This window comes from Chanos chanos, chromosome 2, assembly GCF_902362185.1.
Source record: "Chanos chanos chromosome 2, fChaCha1.1, whole genome shotgun sequence".
Taxonomy (NCBI): Eukaryota; Metazoa; Chordata; class Actinopteri; order Gonorynchiformes; family Chanidae; genus Chanos; species Chanos chanos.
Genome location: NC_044496.1, coordinates 21,981,469 through 21,999,135, shown reverse-complemented (window position 1 = coordinate 21,999,135; position 17,667 = coordinate 21,981,469). Strand labels below are relative to the sequence as shown.

The window sequence follows — 17,667 nt, the reverse complement described above, 5'->3', positions numbered from 1 at the left end:
GTGCAGAGGTGAAGCGTTGCTTGAGTTCGGAGAAAGCTTGGTCTGCCTCAGGAGTCCAGGTAAATGGCACAGAGGATGAGGTGAGCTGGGTGAGTGGTGCTGCAACCCGACTATAATCCCTAATAAAACGACGATAGAAATTGGCGAACCCAAGAAATCTCTGCAGCTGCTTAAGAGAAGTTGGTTTCGGCCATTCTGCTACTGCTTGAACCTTTACAGGATCCGTCTTCACTTGCCCACTCGCAACAATGTAACCTAAAAAACTTACAGAATCAACGTGAAACTCACATTTCTCTGCCTTAATAAACAATTTATTCTCCAATAATCTTCGCAGCACTTGACGGACATGCAGAGTATGTTCCTTGAGACTGCGGGAAAAAATGAGAATATCATCAAGATAAACAAACACAAAACGATTGAGAAAATCACGGAGAACATCATTAACAAGGGCCTGAAAAACTGCGGGGGCGTTTGTTAGACCGAACGGCATAACTAGATACTCAAAGTGACCGAGAGGGGTGTTAAAAGCCGTTTTCCATTCGTCTCCCTCCCGAATCCGCACCAGATGATAAGCATTTCTCAAATCCAATTTAGAAAAAACCGTGGCTCCATGTAACAGCTCGAAAGCCGAATTAATCAAAGGTAGAGGGTACTTGTTCTTTACGGTAATACTGTTTAACCCACGGTAATCAATGCACGGACGAAGTGAGTTATCTTTCTTAGATACGAAAAAAAACCCAGCGCCAACAGGGGAGGAAGATGGACGAATAATGCCAGCAGAGAGCGACTCATTAATATACTTCTCCATTGCCTCACGTTCGGGACGAGACAGGTTGTATAATCGACTGGTGGGTAACGGAGCTCCAGGCAGCAGGTCAATCGCACAGTCGTATGGTCGATGGGGAGGCAGAGAAAGGGCTCGCTCCTTACTAAAAGCCTCACCCAAATCGTGGTAAGCGGGGGGAACTGAAGACAAATCAGGAGGTTCCATCATGACTGAGGAAGCTGGGGCATCAACGGGAGAGTGAGCGGACTGCAGGCATGTAGAATGGCAAAAAGGGCTCCAGCTAATTACTTTACCTGTGGACCAGTCGATATGGGGATTATGACGAGCCAACCAAGACTGACCGAGCACCACAGGAGCGTGCGGAGAGGAGATGAGATGAAATTGAATTTGCTCGCGATGGTTGCCAGAGAGAATGAGAAGCAAAGGTTTGGTTCGGTGGGTAACGCGGGCAAGGAGTCGGCCATCCAGAGCATTGGCATTTAAAGGCTGATCCAAGGGTTCCATGGCAATATCTGCTTGCAAGGCCAGAGTTGCATCTAAAAAACTCTCGTCCGCCCCGGAATCCACCAGTGCGAGGAGCGAAATAGACTGTTGTTTCCAACACAGACTGACTTTAAATTGCAACCTTGAACGAGGAGAGATAGGGGTTGTTTTTCGGCTCACCAGCACCCCCACTGCGACTGATGAGCCCTTTATTTTGGCCGAATTGGGCAGGCAGCAACAAGATGACCGGTCTGACCACAATAAAGGCACTCACCAGACTTCATTCTTCGCAGGCGTTCAGCGGGGGAGAGATGAGCTCGTCCTAACTGCATGGGTTCTTCGTCCGTGGAAGCTGGGGGATCAGGGAGAGAAGCTGCTTGGGACGAAGAAGAAATCACAGGGCGGTATCCAAGAGCGAAAGAGGGAGGAGTTGAAAGACGACTGGCTTTCTCTCTGCGACGTTCACGAAGGCGATTATCCAATCGCGTAGCCAGAGCGATCAAGCAGTCCAGGCTGTTAGTCTCGTCCCTGGCGGCCAACTCATCCTTAACTTTATCGCTGAGGCCATTCAGAAACACCCCCTGGAGCGACGAGTCATTCCAACCAGAATCCGCTGCTAGGATTCGGAATTCCACCGAGTACTCAGCGACGCTCCGAGAACCCTGACGGAGATTTAGCAGGCGTTTGGCAGCGTCGTTACCTTGGACTGGATGATCGAATACCCTCTTCATTTCCGCGATGAAATTAGGATAAGAGGAACTAATGGTGGGTTGGTTCTCAAAAACGGCCGTAGCCCAATCTAGGGCGCTACCCCTGAGCAAGCCCATTATATAAGTGACTCTAGACCGATCGGAGGAGAAGGTGGATGGTTGCTGTTCGAATACCAAAGTACACTGTAGGAGGAACGCTCTGCATTTACCCAGGTCTCCAGAATAAGGTGCTGGCTCCGGTAGATGAGGCTCTCTAGACCGCGGAGACGGAGCAACCACGGGAGTGGATTGAGTTGGCTGGGGTTCTGGAGCAGGCGGAGGAAGTCTCGAGGAAACTACTTCGAGCTGATGGCTGATCTGTGAAACTTGGGCCGACAGCCTCTGGAGGGTCTCTATAACTTCACGGAGTTTTTGATCATGCTGTCCAACTAAGACTCCCTGCCTGGCGATGGCTTGTTGAAGCGAGTCTGTGCCTGCTGGGTTCATCGTGGCCAGATCGTTCTGTGACAATCAACTAAGGAAACCCAAACGCAGAACACAACTCTGGTTGGAATGAAGGAGGGTTTATTGACAGGTTGTAGAATGGAAATGGAAACAGGCAGAGGAAATGCAGGTGGCTAGCAAGGATGCGGACGATGAGCAAGGTTGTAGAGTGGCGAAGTGAGCGAGGCGGAGTAGGGGGACTAAGGAGACGGAGCTGGAGGTTGACAGGCCGGCGAAGGGCACACTGGATGTGCGGAGTGGCTCGGAGGTGATCCTTTCGAGAGAGAAATGGGCAGATAAATACTGATATGCAAACTATCAAACCAATGGAATACAAAGAGAGACCAAGAAGCGAGTTCTACCACACAGGCTGAAACAACGATCTGGCGACGAGTGGATGAAACACCAGGGTTTAAATACCATGATGTGATGAGGTGACTGATCACAGGTGTGTAGGCAATCTGGAAGTGAAGAGAGACCACGCCCACAACACACACGCACAACAGAGAAGACAAACCAACAGGGGGAGCACAGGGAAAAGGAAACACTAGAAACATAAGGAACAGACTGACAAAATAGCCTTAACCATGACAGTTTGACTTTGAGTTCATATCATTCACATCTGTACCTTCAATACCATTAGCAGGGTCACATGTGGAAATTTCTCAAATATACATGTGGCTTTTCTAGATACACTGATGGTGACAGCACTACAGCAGTGCAACTTTTTCTCATGTTGAAGTTAAATTGAGTGTGATAACTTGCTTACCAGTTTGCTTATCAGACCAAATTTTGTTTAATTTCATATGAGAAGGAGACTCATGCTGGATGTCTATCATGGGTGTTTTCCACTGCAATATTAAGTGAAAAGGTTTATAAATTAATAATATTAATGGAAAAGCACTCTAACTGGTCTAACAGCTTTGGTGAAAATTTGATTTAGTATCATGATCATAGATTGCAATCAATATACATCACTGAACTCATTTTTATTTTAGCTAGTAACTCATGCTGTGGGAGCTGGTGGTCAGATAGTTGAGGACCCCATGGATATCATTATCAGTGTAATTGATCTGAATGATAATAAGCCTGTCTTTACACAAATTCCATTCCTTGGAAATATTCATGAAGCAGCAAAACCAGGTAAGTTCATAATCTGGCATTTCCAAGTTTTTCAAGTATTGTCTTGACGTGTGCATGTGTGTGTGTGTGTGTTTGTGTGCACGTGCATGCTTGTGTGTGTGTTGGTTTGTTTATATAAGTAAAAAAACTGAACAGCCTTTTCCCTGACAACTGTAGGCATATCATTCTTAATTAAACCACGATCTTCTTCACTTCTCTACTTTAAAGGTACTGAGTTCATGAAGGTTACAGCCACTGATGCTGATCAGCCTGGAACTGACAACTCTGATCTCAGATACTCCATTGTGAGTCAGGAACCTAAACTGCCGCATGACAACATGTTTGCCATCAACCCTGTGACAGGAGCTATTCGACTGAGTTTAAGTGGTCTGGACAGAGAGGTAAGTACTCAATTGTGTGACGGGTAGAAATGTCATGAACAGAAGGAGAATTATTTAATCTTTTTTCCCCATTTAACTTTCAGAAATATCCCAAATACACACTGGAAATTCAAGTAGCAGATATGAGAGGAGATGGTGCTGCAGTCCTTGGGAAAGCTGTGATTACTGTAACAGAAAGCAATGACAATGCACCTCAGTTTGAACAGACATCGGTAAGATAGTACAATTTACAATTTAGCATTTAGCAGACGCTTTTAGCCAAAGCGACTTACAGTCAGTGCATCAGTCAGATTCCTAATACCTCATAAGCATACATCGCTAAAAAGACTGGGCGTCGATTTACTCCTTCGTATTGCGCCCTGGAATTCTTAGACAAACATAGATACAAGACAAGGTTTTTTTATTTATTTTTTTTTTTAAGGAAGGGTAGGGGGTTAGGCTTAGGGGGATAGGTGGGTTCTGAAGAGGTGGGTTTTCAGTCTCTTGCGGAAGATGGCGAGGGATTCCGCAGTCCTAACTGTATGAGGGAGGTCGTTCCACCACCTCGGGACAATGGCAGAGAAGAGGCGTGGTCGGGAGGAGCGGCCGCCGGGTTCCCGAAGTGAGGGGACCGTCAGCTGACCAGAGGTTGTAGAGCGGAGGGTTCTAGTAGTGGTATATGGAGTTATTAGGGACTGAAGGTATGATGGGGCGGAGCCTCTTGTTGCCTGGTAGGCCAGTACCAGTGTCTTGAATTGGATGCGGGCAGCTACCGGAAGCCAGTGGAGCGCAGTAAGGAGTGTGTGCTTAATGTGATGCTTAATGTTGTTTTTCATGTTTGTTTTTCATTTGAGTGATCTGAATACTCTTGTCTTTTTTTTCTTTAGTACACAGTGTCAGTTCCAGAGAATGGAGTGGGATATGTGGTTGTGAAAATGCCAGTCACTGATGGGGATGAGCCAAACACACCAGCCTTCTGGACCAAGTACAAAATTATTAGTGGTGACACTAATGGAGCATTCAGCGTTACTACAGGACCAAATAAGATGGAGGGCATCATTACCACTGCTAAGGTACTGTTCTTACCTGTGTCAAATGAGTACCGTTTAAATTGATCAAGATCTGAGCATTTCACTCATTTTTATTTCTTGTTTCTTGTTGTCCACTTAGCCCCTTGACTTTGAGAAAAACATTAAGTACACACTGTTGGTGATTGTGGAAAATGATGTTCCGTTTGCTACCCCTCTGGCCACCTCCACTGCCACTGTCACTGTGGATGTGACTGATGTGAATGAGGCTCCAGTCTTTAAACCACCTGAAAAAACTATTTCCATGCGTGAAGACCTGCCTTTCACCAGTGATTTGGTTCTTTATACAGCCACAGATCCAGACACAACCGTGACAGAGAAATTGTTGTAAGAGTTTCTTCTCATGAAATTTAATTGCTTTTCACAAATTTACACACAAATGTTAAATATTTATCTGTATTCCAGGTATGAGATAGGCAATGATCCTGCTGGCTGGCTTGACATTAACAAAAAGACTGGACAGATCACACTCAAGAGCTCCATAGACAGAGAGTCTGCTTTTGTCCAAAATGGCAAATACAGAGCTCTCATTTTCGCCTCTGATAACGGTATCCTTGACTTCCCAGTTTCCCTAGCACCCCACTGAGTTCATGTAGTGAGTGCTATGAGTAAAGTTATGTGAGAAAAATGTTATGCGTAAACTGTGAGTGTGAGTGTGCTCATGAGTGAGATAGATTGTCTGGAGTTTCTTTACAGTGCATATATGTCATTTAGAATGCATCTGCTCCGCATATAATGTGTAGAGTCATTCATGAAGGTTTGTGTAAATGAGCAAGTGTGTATGGTGAGTACTATGTGTGTACGATGTGTGACTTCGTATGGTGTGTGTTTGATAGCGTGGGAGGTGTGGTTTGTAGGAGTAGCACAAGTCCCTATTAGTATGGTGTATTTCTAGTGTGTTCTCGCCAAGGTTCGAAGCTTTTATTCTTTAGATATGTTTATTTTATTTAATTCTCACCTAGTTCAACCACTGGGCATAATAGGATTTTTTTGTCTTTTAAAAAACTCTTAATGATATGGACAAACAAAAGCTACCTATCACCTACTACACCCATGAGCAGGGGAGGTTTGACAGGTCTAGCTTCAATGCTGCAGGTGGAGTAGCATCTGAAAGAATTGCTATAGCAAGAAAAAGAAGCAAATATCCAATTGGATTCAGCGTAGTTTGCTGCTTTTGTATAATTATAAAGACCATCAACCCCAGACAAAAGTGTAAGGGTGGCCACTTTTAAGTAGTATTTCTCTTGTAATTGTTCTTATCATTTTTGGAATTTTTTTCTTATGCTGAAATTAATTTTCTAGGTGATCCTCCTGCTACAGGCACTGGAACTCTAATTATTGAAGTTGCGGATGTGAATGAAAATGCCCCCACTATAAAAACAAGAACCATCACAGTCTGTAACAGAGACCCTCAGCCAGTTGAGTTTCCTGTTACTAATATGGAAAACTCAGGCCACTCTGCTCCACTCCGTGTGAAACTTATGGGAATGTCTGAATCCTACTGGACTGCCAGAATGAACGATGCAGGTAAGTTCTACACTTTATCAAATGTTCACTGAGCTGTGGTAATGCTCTGTTTTTCTAATTTAAAAACTGGTCAACAGTTGTTTTAATAATCAAAGAATTTCTAAACCAAAGTACTGTGTTTTTATGGTAGCACGTTTTACAATGATATGAACATTTAAAATTATGCATCCATTTCACATTCTTTCAGAGAATGTCAAACAAACATTCTTTAGAAGTTGTAAGGATCTTCCATGTGGCTGACATGTGTTCCTTTGTCTGTGTTGTTCCGAGAATGATTCCCCCTGTTCCTTTTTTAAGCATTTATTTTAACTGCAGAGACAAAATAAGATAATGAATTGTATCCAACTATCACCAAAATAAAGATATACTTTCCAATGTAACTTAATCGACACGGTCAGAAAACCGTGAGTCTCCACTTTTCCACTCAGTGTCCAAAGCATGCTCACGAATTGACCTTATTCTCTCATTCTTAAAGGGACAGGCACACATTAAGCCTACACACCAACACAATAGAAATATAACGAAAATATAAAGACATCCACTAAGGTCATCCACTAATACACAGAGTGTAACACATAAACATTAATACTACATATGCAAATTACCAAATGTTGCTAAATGTACAAGTTACTGAATATTACCAAGTATGAACTATCAGGGGACATTTGGCTCCTACAGAAGTGTTTAATGTCCTTCCTGTATTTATTTTCAGGAACTGCTGTTGTACTGAAAGTCAAACCCATGAAGGAAGAGAGAGTCTTCACTATAGTCGTGAGACTTTATGATTCCACTGGCCTGTACACTGACAACACCATATATGCCCTTGTGAATGAGGACAAGTGCATGACCTTTGGCCATTTCTGTTTAAAAAGATGATCTGAGATGGTCATGTAACAGCTACCATCTTGTCCCAATCCAGCCGAGGCCTTCCAGTGCCTAGCCATGTTTTCCCTCTCTCCTGTTTATGTGCCCAGTTCCTGGGTTCCACTCCAGGTTTTTGCAGTTCCACCTGTCACCAACCCTCTCTCCACACACCTGATTCACTGTCACCTCATTAGACTGTTTTAAAAGCCATGTTTCCTCCATTCAGTTCTTGCCAGATTATCTTGTCTGTTTTCCAGGAAGATTGTCCAGCCATTTCATGAGTATTCTGATTCTTGTTCATGGTTTTGACTTCTGCCTGTTTTTGGATTTTGCTCTTGTCTTGTCCTTTTCGGTTTTTGGTGATTGTTTGGTATGTTTTTGCCCTACTTTGACTACTGTTCTTGCCCTTCTCTCTCCCTCTTTTTTTGTATTGGACTGATCTCAGTTTTTTTTGTTGTTGTTGTTGTTGTTTTTTTTTTAACTTTACCTGGACTCTGACCACACCTTTTTTGACTGTGGAGTCTGTCTGCTATTTTCCGTGTTTTTTTTTGTTTGTTTTTTTTTATCATTAAAATTTGCTTTTTGTACTCTCACGTCAAGAGTCTGCTTTTGGGTTCAATCGCCATGTTCCAGGCCTAACAGGCCGTGACACATCTTTGTCATGGCTTCACTATCCATCTTTTGTTCCTCTCTATTAATTGCACTTTTTTAGCATCACAGCAGTAATATGACAAGTGAAATGCATTTTTATTTATCTACTTGTTTGGTAGCACACTTTCCAAGTACCAAGTACTGCCCTGTCACCACAAAAAGCCAAGTTAAGTCTCAGTAAAATCACTTGATCTAATTTGATGAACATAAATAAAATAAATGACACTTGAAATTAAAATCTCTCTGAAACATGTTGTCTTTGGAGTAGTTATTCTGTGTGGTCCAGAAAATCATTTTAAAGTGTTTTAAAGAACGGGATTCGGGTCATTATTGTACGTGTCAGAATTTCTCTGTCTTGTCTGCAAATTGGACAGTATTTAATCTCTCTCTGTATGTATGATTCATCTGAGGGTAAGGCTTCAGAACGCCATCATTACATTAACACATCTGGGTGTACAGTGTATCTGTATCCTCCCATGCACTGGGTAAGAACAGCAAACAGCTTCAAAATCATCACTTAACACAACATTACAATCAGCCAATCCAGTAACCACTGACTCTAACTATCATAACTATCATGTTCACTATCAAAAAGGGGGGGGGGGGGGGTGTTCTAAAGTTGCAGTCTGAAACAGGATTTTGTGCTCCAACCTCCTGAGTTTGGTGACCTGAAATTTTCTCTCCCATAACAATGTTAACTATTTCTCAGCAGCTCAGGGGCATGCTGATGTCTTCTTGTAGAGACTTGAATGTTGCTGTTTGGGTTCAGGTGAATAGTACTTGAATATTGCTCCTCAGTTTTGAGCTTCAAGTCAGAGCAACAGATTAGAGAATTATAGTGAATACGGAGTCAAGCAGAGCTACGATAGGACAGGTAACAATACCCAGCAGTCCACTGAAATGTGACGGGGCTTTTTCCAAGCAATGGTCACAATGGTTCGACCACGTTTGTGTGGAACAATCTTGCTAAATGTGTAACTGTCAAGGAAATTATGGGAGCTCTTATATACAAAGTAAAGAATACTTAATTTTCTTCCCTTTAACTACATTCCAGCGATAATTTTTAAAATATATATGTATATATTTCTTCCATTCTAAATTTGTCAAACAAATGCATTTAAATTTAGGCAATAGTACTTCCCCATGTCCTGGTCTTATTTATTATCTGATTTTTCACAATGTTGATTCTTCTAGTGCTGAAGATCCTGAAGACAAATGTCAAGCCAACTACATCCCTTTCACCCACTCCAATCGCTTCTGTATAATATGATTACAGGGTCTTTACACATGAACTTTTCTCTCTCCCTAAACTTCCTACCCCCCCCCCCCCATCTCTTACTAAGTTCCATTTTTCACTATCTGTCACTAGATCAAACCAATCTTTAAAATTCTCTGTCTGTTTATGGTCCTGCCTCTTCTCTCCTGGTAAGAATAATACTGTTATTCATGAATCAGGTTCTTCTTTGTCCTTCCCACCTTAAGCTCATTGATTTAACTTTTATGCAAAAGCAACTATGAAACTGCTTTGTGAGAATATCTTGTGCCAAATGTGCTACACAAATAAAGCTTCCAATTTAATTTCATGTATGACTGTGTTCATCCTTACATAAAAAATGCACTCTTGTCCATGAAGAAAATTACAACATGCACAATTAGAGACTATTTTGGTACAATACATGAAATACAGACTTATATCTCAGTTACATAACTGCAAATGTGTCATACTATCATAAGACATGTATTTATGTATTTGTTTCACACATGCCATTACATGCATTTTTAACGCCACTTCAAACAATTTTGAAAAATAAAACTATGCAATCTGGCCATTAGGGGGCACCGTGGCCCGCCCTGTGCAACAGCGTGAGCCGTAAGACAAATTGCTTAGAGTAGAGTTCGTAAGACACTTCCTGATATATGAGTTAATGGACAGTGACAAACTTAAATCAGATGCACTATTTAAAGCTCCAGTCTGTATGAGCTCTGATATTCGGAGACCAGGTCGAGGTAAAGGTGATGTATTAATTGAAACCTGAATACCATTATCTAAGCCGCTTATCCTGTTTAGGGTTGCGGGGGGTGCTGGAGCCTATCCCAGCGCTCACAGGGCGATAGGCGGTCCATCGCCAGTCCATCGCAGGGCAGACACACATACTCATACCTAGAGGCAATTTAGTGTCTCCAGTTCACCTAACCAGCATGTCTTTGGACTGTGGGAAGAAACCGGAGCTCCCGGAGGAAACCCACGCAGACGCAGGGAGAACATGCAAACTCCACACAGAATGGAGTTTATTAGCTGAGGACCAAAGCTGAGTTGTGTTTTACATACCAGAATGCTACAAGTCTCGTTCCAACATGGCAATCGTGGGAATTGAGTGATTCAAGCTTTTAAATGGTGTGACCACACGCTTTTGTTGGTCACATCCACATCTTAGAATGGAATTTTTCCCAGTTGCAAATAGCGGTTAATAAGTTCTAATACTATTACATCAAATGAATTCTGTTGAGGATGCAAGGTGAATTATACTCTTTTGAAAGTTTTGAAAGTTTATGTTGCAATTATGTTGGAGTATTATTACAAAAACTATTGGGGAAATGGATCAGCACCAATCCAGATAATAACTGCAGAGACCATGTGTGAGAGGCTGCACTAGCTGAGAGTGTGCATACATAAGAATGCTTGGCCAGAAAAGCTCCTTGTCATTTCAAAGTTTAATCGGTGTCTTGTCCTGTGAGGTGCGTTGTCTGTTGTCTGTTTACCTGCCAGCAGCTTAAAAAACATAAATAAAAATTCACCACACCTGCAATGCTTACTTGTATGCCTGCTCCTTCCACCTGCCAGACACACTACACTACAAAGTGCAGTTCAAGAGGTGTTTTTTTTTCTTAGAATAAAAAGCATGTATGAAGAGGAACCAAATAGACAAAAATGGACAGATTGTGGTGTCCCAGGTTCTCACTGCCTCCCTCTGGTGGCCATTTTGAGTCAAATTTTCATTGTTTTAGTCAGTGCCTTGTTTTCTTTGGTTCCGGCCATCATTCAATCATGTGCTGCACCTGTGCTCACCTAGATTTTAATACCTTGTTTTCATGCAGGCAGAGACTCTTTTGAATAATTGTCTGCTTTTCCTACAAAACAGTAACTTAGAAATTTCACCAGTCTAGTCATTTCTTATACGGCTGGCGGTCCACGAATGTAACGGTGAGAAGAAGCGGAGTCCTTATCATCAATTGGGCCTGAATGGTCTGCATTCTTCTTAAAAACTAGCCCATTCACATGATTTTTTCCCCATTTCTTCAATTATTTTTGCAGCAAAGGTAGATTTTCATTTTCCTTGCAATCACAAGTGCCTTGCCCAGAGTCAATTCTGTTTCAAGGAGCATTCTGTCACGTCCACGGGTCACATTTGTTTGTTCAAAGATATACTTTCGTTACCTTTCACTCTTGAGGTGATCAAATCTGCTCACAGAAATCTTATAGTGCAATAACATTCCAGTCTGTCAATTCAGCAAAACGTTTTTGCTCATTGCCTGAAGCAGTACCTCTCAGCTACACCATTGTCTGTCCTGGTGATGAAGGTTTCCAAAGTTCACACACTGTCTTCATAAGTGAGGGGATTAGTGGCGATATATAACTCACCAAACAGAGATCAATGAAATTTTATCTCAAACTTTGTCTTGAATTACTCTGGGTTGATATTTTTAAAAGCTAAATTACAAAAAAAAAGAGAAAAAATTCTTGTCAGGAAGATACTATCTACCACCTAAGAGGGCCAGGACCGGGCCACAGCTTCTAAAGTAACTGTGTTTCTGGAATAGAAACAGCCTTAAGCAACATGAGGAAGCATCAGGTTCCACCAGGTTCAATTATTTTACTACAATTAACAGAAATTTACATTAAAATGCTTTCTCACAGCTTCCTCCATCAAAGCCAGCTACTGTGACAGACGGCACATACAGTGTAGTTATTTTTTATAAGTTAAAAAGTCTGCAATGGGCAGTTTGGAGGGGTAGACACAGTCACCATTGAGTGGCCACGCACTTCCTCAAAAATCATTTACTACCACATGCACAGTTGCAATCCTGAAGTGTTCAATTGGTGTAAAATGGTTAACTGTGCAATTTAGAGCCCAACAGGAGCCCGACAGGATTTTTAAGACCGGGACCGATTTTGATATTTGAGGATTTAAAAAAACGATAATGGTATATCGGCTGATATTCTTTTCTTTTTTTCAGATACATAAACAAAGATTTACCCTAACATTTGTTATGTGTAGTTATTTAAGAGTCCTCACCACGATAATGAGACATAATGCAGTGTAAAAATAAACTTGTTTTGTTGCCATAAATAGTACTTTGAACAAAGGTACAACAAAATTGAAATATATTAAAGTTTTCATAAATAAAAGTCAAATGTATAAAAATACAAAAAAGTAAAAAAAAAAAAAATATATATATATATATATATACACACACACACACACACACACACATATATATTTACACATACAACATATACACACACACATGCACACACACACACACACACACGCACACACACGTATATATACAACTGCATTCATAAGGCACAGCTGGTTAAAAGTATTAAACATATTAAATGGCCTCCAACAATATAGAGGGAAAACAGTAGCTAGCAATAAGAGGAGATACAACAAGAGTCACAGTAGTCTACATTGACTGGATACAAAGTGTGATCCTTAGTGAATCTGTAAGTGACGCAACACAGGAACCTCCTGTGTTGATTTAGCACAGGTGGCTGCCAAACATAAAGGATTAACTCGACCCAGAAATGCAGCTCTTATGAAGCAGCATCCTCTGACCAGACAGGAGGGGGAGGATCGAAATGAAAAGGAAAATACACAGGAGACACACAATCAACAACATAAGATAATGGATAAGATAGAGGTTTATATTTACTTCTGCTTAGGTGATCAGATATTTGCAGGGAGGTAAAAAACATATGTGATAAGTTGCCGACAACTGTTGCTGAAGTCATAAAAAGAACTCTGATTACGGTTACTGGCCGAAATTCAGCCAAACAGTTCGGCCAGTTTGTTCACCTCAGCATCAGAGGGGTTCATGTATGCCCACCCACTACTTTATGTATTAGCCAGTTTAGCAGATTAAATTGTAGGTCACTTCATAAAAAACAAGTTATGTTGAAGGACAAAAGACCTTAAGCACAATTTGTGCCACTGTTACTTCCCCTTCTTCCTTTCCTTCACCTACATATCAGTCATAAGAACTGAACAGTTGGCACTGAATTAAAAAAAAATTGACTTAGCAGAAGGTTCCTTTTAAAGCACACCACAAAACCATATTCACAAGTGAACTGTTGACGCAAAATGGACCTTGCAAAATGCAACACAGCAAAATGTTCTGTTGTAACAGATTACACCACAAAAGCACTTCTGTTCACAGTCAAATGCCAGAAGAGTTGCATTTATAAACTTTAAATGCTCTTGGGTTGAATGCAGATGAGATAACAATCAGAAGAAATCAAAATTCCTGCTGTTTACCTTCTCATTACTGCTCACATCAGTCTAGATATTAAGCACATTTGTGTCACTGTCAGTGTTCACTCAGGAATGACACCACTTCACATGTCTTGACTTTTTAAATTATGTTCAGTGATAACCTGTTTGTCAGGAGCAAACTCAAACAGAATTTTTAAATGCTTCAGTTGGAATTATTAGAACAAAATTGCCACAGCTCATAACTACACAAAAGCAGTATATCATTCCCATAGTCTTCAGCAGAATAAACCACAACCTCCTTCAGTGGTTGGAAACTCCCTGTGTCTCAGTGCAGTCTGTGTGTTGGAGACAGAAGACAATTTTTACAGTTTCCTGTAAGCACACCAAGGCTGGAGGTCCTCCACACTATTTGTTTGAGCAACATGTCAATATTTTACCTTATTATCACATTGATCCAGGTAAGTCCATTTATTTTAGATATTCCATTACTAGATAGTCTAGTGGTTACACTGCAAAAAACTCTCTCTCAACTATTCACCTCACCAAGAAATGTCATTAGGCTATTGAGACTACTTATATGGCATTATACATGTGTGGATGTTAAAACATCACTTCAGAAAGTATCCCACTGTGAAAGTCACTTGTTGAATTTTAGTTGTATTTCTCTCCATCTATATTCAACTGGTACTGAGGGTTTCACTCAGAGGCTCAAATTTAACTTTCATTTTCACCCAAGAACCTGGACACCATGGTCATAACAGAGACTCGTCAAGACCGATCCACAGATTATGCATTTGTCAGCATTAAAGAAGCACATCGTTCTGAAGGTAAAGTTGATGTTTTACTTCACAACTGAGTGCTGATCGTTGCTTGGTCTAATAATTGTAGGGTTAATAAAAAGTTAAAGATCAGTGGAACACTGCTAACTCCACAGCCAAAAAAAGATGGAGCCTCCTCCCTGTACAACTCTGATGTGAATTTGGGGATTACCATATTTTCATTTTAGACCAATTATTGGGTGAAGACTGATGAGAGACAACTAAAATGCATATCACAGAGATATGTTCAGAATGGGAAATATACAATTAAGCATACCACCAACTGTCCACAGTGTCCACAGTGAGACAGAAGTCTGTTTCACCTTAATGCTCAAGTCAATCATTAAGGTTTTTTTTTTTATCTTGTCTTACATAGTCTTTGTGTTAATTCATATCTCGTCACATGGGCGCCATTTTGCTCAGATGTAAGGTTTGAGTTGTGGAGGCAAAGTTGCCACCTATCTTGGGTATTTGGAGCAGAAGCCATCAATTTTGAAGAACTAGAGTGTTAGATAGGCACTTGAGTGAGCGTTTCAAGCAAGTCAACAACACAACTGAGAAGAACCAATTTTGCGTAAGAGTTACAGAAAACCTAAAGCTATTTCAAAGCTTTAAAGCTTAACTGTGCAACTAGTGTCAGTGTACATGCAAACAGCGAGGAGGTCACACCACTATGAACTAACCTCAGTCAGCCAGAAAATTGTCACTCTGCTTCACAAAGCCTGGGATTGAACGGTATGAATAAGAGGTTTAACAATTAAAATAAAATTAATTCTTAAATGCCAAAGCATGAAGAGTTAGTTTGTCTCGTGAACTGGAAGAATAAAGTCTATAGATAGACATTTGCAATGAACTTGAGCTGATTCCCTACATCCACCACCATTTGTATTGATCATGTCAGCACAGTATAACTGCATTCATAAGGCACAACAAGCAAAAGGTATTAAATGGCCTCCAACAATATAGAAGCAAAACAGTAGTTAGTGTAACCGGGGTGTTCCTCTATCTGCACCTCCGTTAAATTAAACTCTATAATCTGCGTTGTGTTCGGTGGTCTGCTTAACTTGATAATAGTGTAAGGATCACACCGATGATTCCAGTTGTTGGTTTTATTAGGAGAGAAATACCTCACACGCACACACACAGGACATCAACAACCTCTCCTCAGTTCAACAACCGCAGACTCAAAATTAACTACATAATAATGAACGAACACTGAGCACAACATCCCTCACAAATTAACACAAAATGAAAAGAAATGTTTGACATGCAGCCCTCACACGCACACACACAGGACATCAGCAACCTGTTAGCAAAAGAAAGCATACAAGAAACCTCCTAGCACCGTATGGAACACGTGTCTTTCATAAATTGTGTAAAATATGAAATTACAGTATTTGGATCTGAGTAATAAAATGTTCGCATGTTCACTAACTTTACATACACAATTATGGCTGCATTGCGTAACATTTGTCTCGTTTTTTATCACCAAAAATATACTTTTATAATCCAACGGGTATAACTTCCGTACCTCTCCTCAGTTCAACAACCGCAGACTGAGAGCGACGCAATAATGACGACAACGAACTACAATCTCTTAAAGAAACAGTGCAAAGGGGTATTTCAGGAAGCGGGTTTAACAAACTCCGAGTTTAATTCTGAACTCTGAGTTGATTAACCCTGAGATGGGAAACTCTGAGTTTTCGGTTCCAGAAAAGCTGATCTGAGTTGGTTCGATCAACTCTGAGTATGTTAACTCCGAGTTAAGCGCGTGCATGACAATTATAAAAAGCCATCATCAGTGGAGCTCCGATACTACGATTCACCATGGAAACCGGCGAAAACAAAAGTCGTTTTACTGTCGCCTCACAACAAAAAGGTGTTTGGTTCGGTTCCCACCTGCATCGGCAAAGGCGAGATAATCGGCGTGGGAGAGAATTGCTGCCCTAGTCAATGCGTAGGTTTGAATGCAGAAGTCTATTCATTTAACATGTATGCACACTTTCTAATATTACAGGTGGAAGTGGTGGAATGTAAGTGAATAAAATTCTGTTTTCTTTTAGGAGCAATCCTATGGGCACAAAGCGCACTTGGTAGCCGCTGAAAATGAAATATAAAAACATAGTTCAAAAAGGTAAGACACATTTTGCTTAGGCCTATAGGCTCATGATTGTACCTCATTTTGGTTTTAATCATATTTGACATATTAAACCAAGTAAATGTCATTCAGTGGCTATTTCAACTTGGAGTAGCTTTAACCCCCAACAGAATGCTGTTTTAAGACACACAAATGTCCCCTCACCTAATATCCTGCTTAGCAGATTAACATTTGGGCTGTAAATACTCCCAGAGATTTTGCCAATTATAGTAGTTTAAAGTATACTGAATCAGAAAGCTCTTCATCACAGGATGATGATGAAGACACGTTGTCTGCTGTCTCAGAGGGATTCAGAAAGGCCTACTGTGGTTTACATTAATATTATGTATGGTAGCTACTGATATTTCTCTCCCTATTAAACTGTTTTTACATTCTTGTGTGGAATTTTGAGTTTAAAATGCACATTGAAGGGATGACACGTTCTTATCCTTTTTAACAGAGCATGACTGGGCATTACCAGGAGGAGAGTCCATCAACCTCCACAGCACAGACTGACACAGTGAGATGTTCAATAAATGCCAGGTTAATTCTGCATGTAGATCTGTAGAATTTAAAGTCATCCTTATGTTTTCTCAGTTATGAATTAAGGAGTTGTATAAAATACATCTGGAAAATGGCTAAAACTGACTGAGAAATGATGCACTTGCAGTGGCAGATTAAATAGCCTATCTTGAAATTCAATTACTGGAGCACCAGTTAGAGGTGGGTGCATGGTCACAGGTGAATTGTTAATTGTTGGAACAATCTAAATATAGTGATTGTTGCATTTGTAGGAAATAAAGAAGACCAAATGAAATGTGACTGATTTTTCTTTATTTGACTGCTGGGGGTGGTGGTATCTTAATCTGTGAAATGTTTCTGGCAAATTCTCTCGGATGGCTCCTCCATCCAGGACATCTGCAGGGTGGATGGGACTGTCTTCCTCAGGGTGGTTCATTTGTGCGGCAGGGTGCTGCTCTCCTCTAATTGTGGCAATATTATTAGGGAGAACAACACATGGCAAAATAATGTCACATGCCGTTTCTGGGATTACCCTGAGTTTACACAGACGCTAGAGCCAGGCTTTGAGCATGCCTACTGTCATCTCAACCCAGGCTC

The 17,667-nt window shown here is 41.0% G+C and overlaps 1 protein-coding gene across 1 annotated transcript in view; it reads left to right on the top strand.

The window, feature by feature from the left end:
* LOC115804662 (B-cadherin-like) overlaps positions 1-17,667 on the top strand; it is a 41,472-nt gene that overhangs the window by 5,975 nt on the left and 17,830 nt on the right. Inside the window, exons 4-7 of the mRNA XM_030765170.1 lie at positions 3,462-3,606; positions 3,814-3,986; positions 4,070-4,182; positions 6,120-6,128. Coding sequence (XP_030621030.1) covers positions 3,462-3,606; positions 3,814-3,986; positions 4,070-4,182; positions 6,120-6,128 — 440 coding nt within the window. The remainder of the gene's footprint in view (positions 1-3,461; positions 3,607-3,813; positions 3,987-4,069; positions 4,183-6,119; positions 6,129-17,667) is intronic.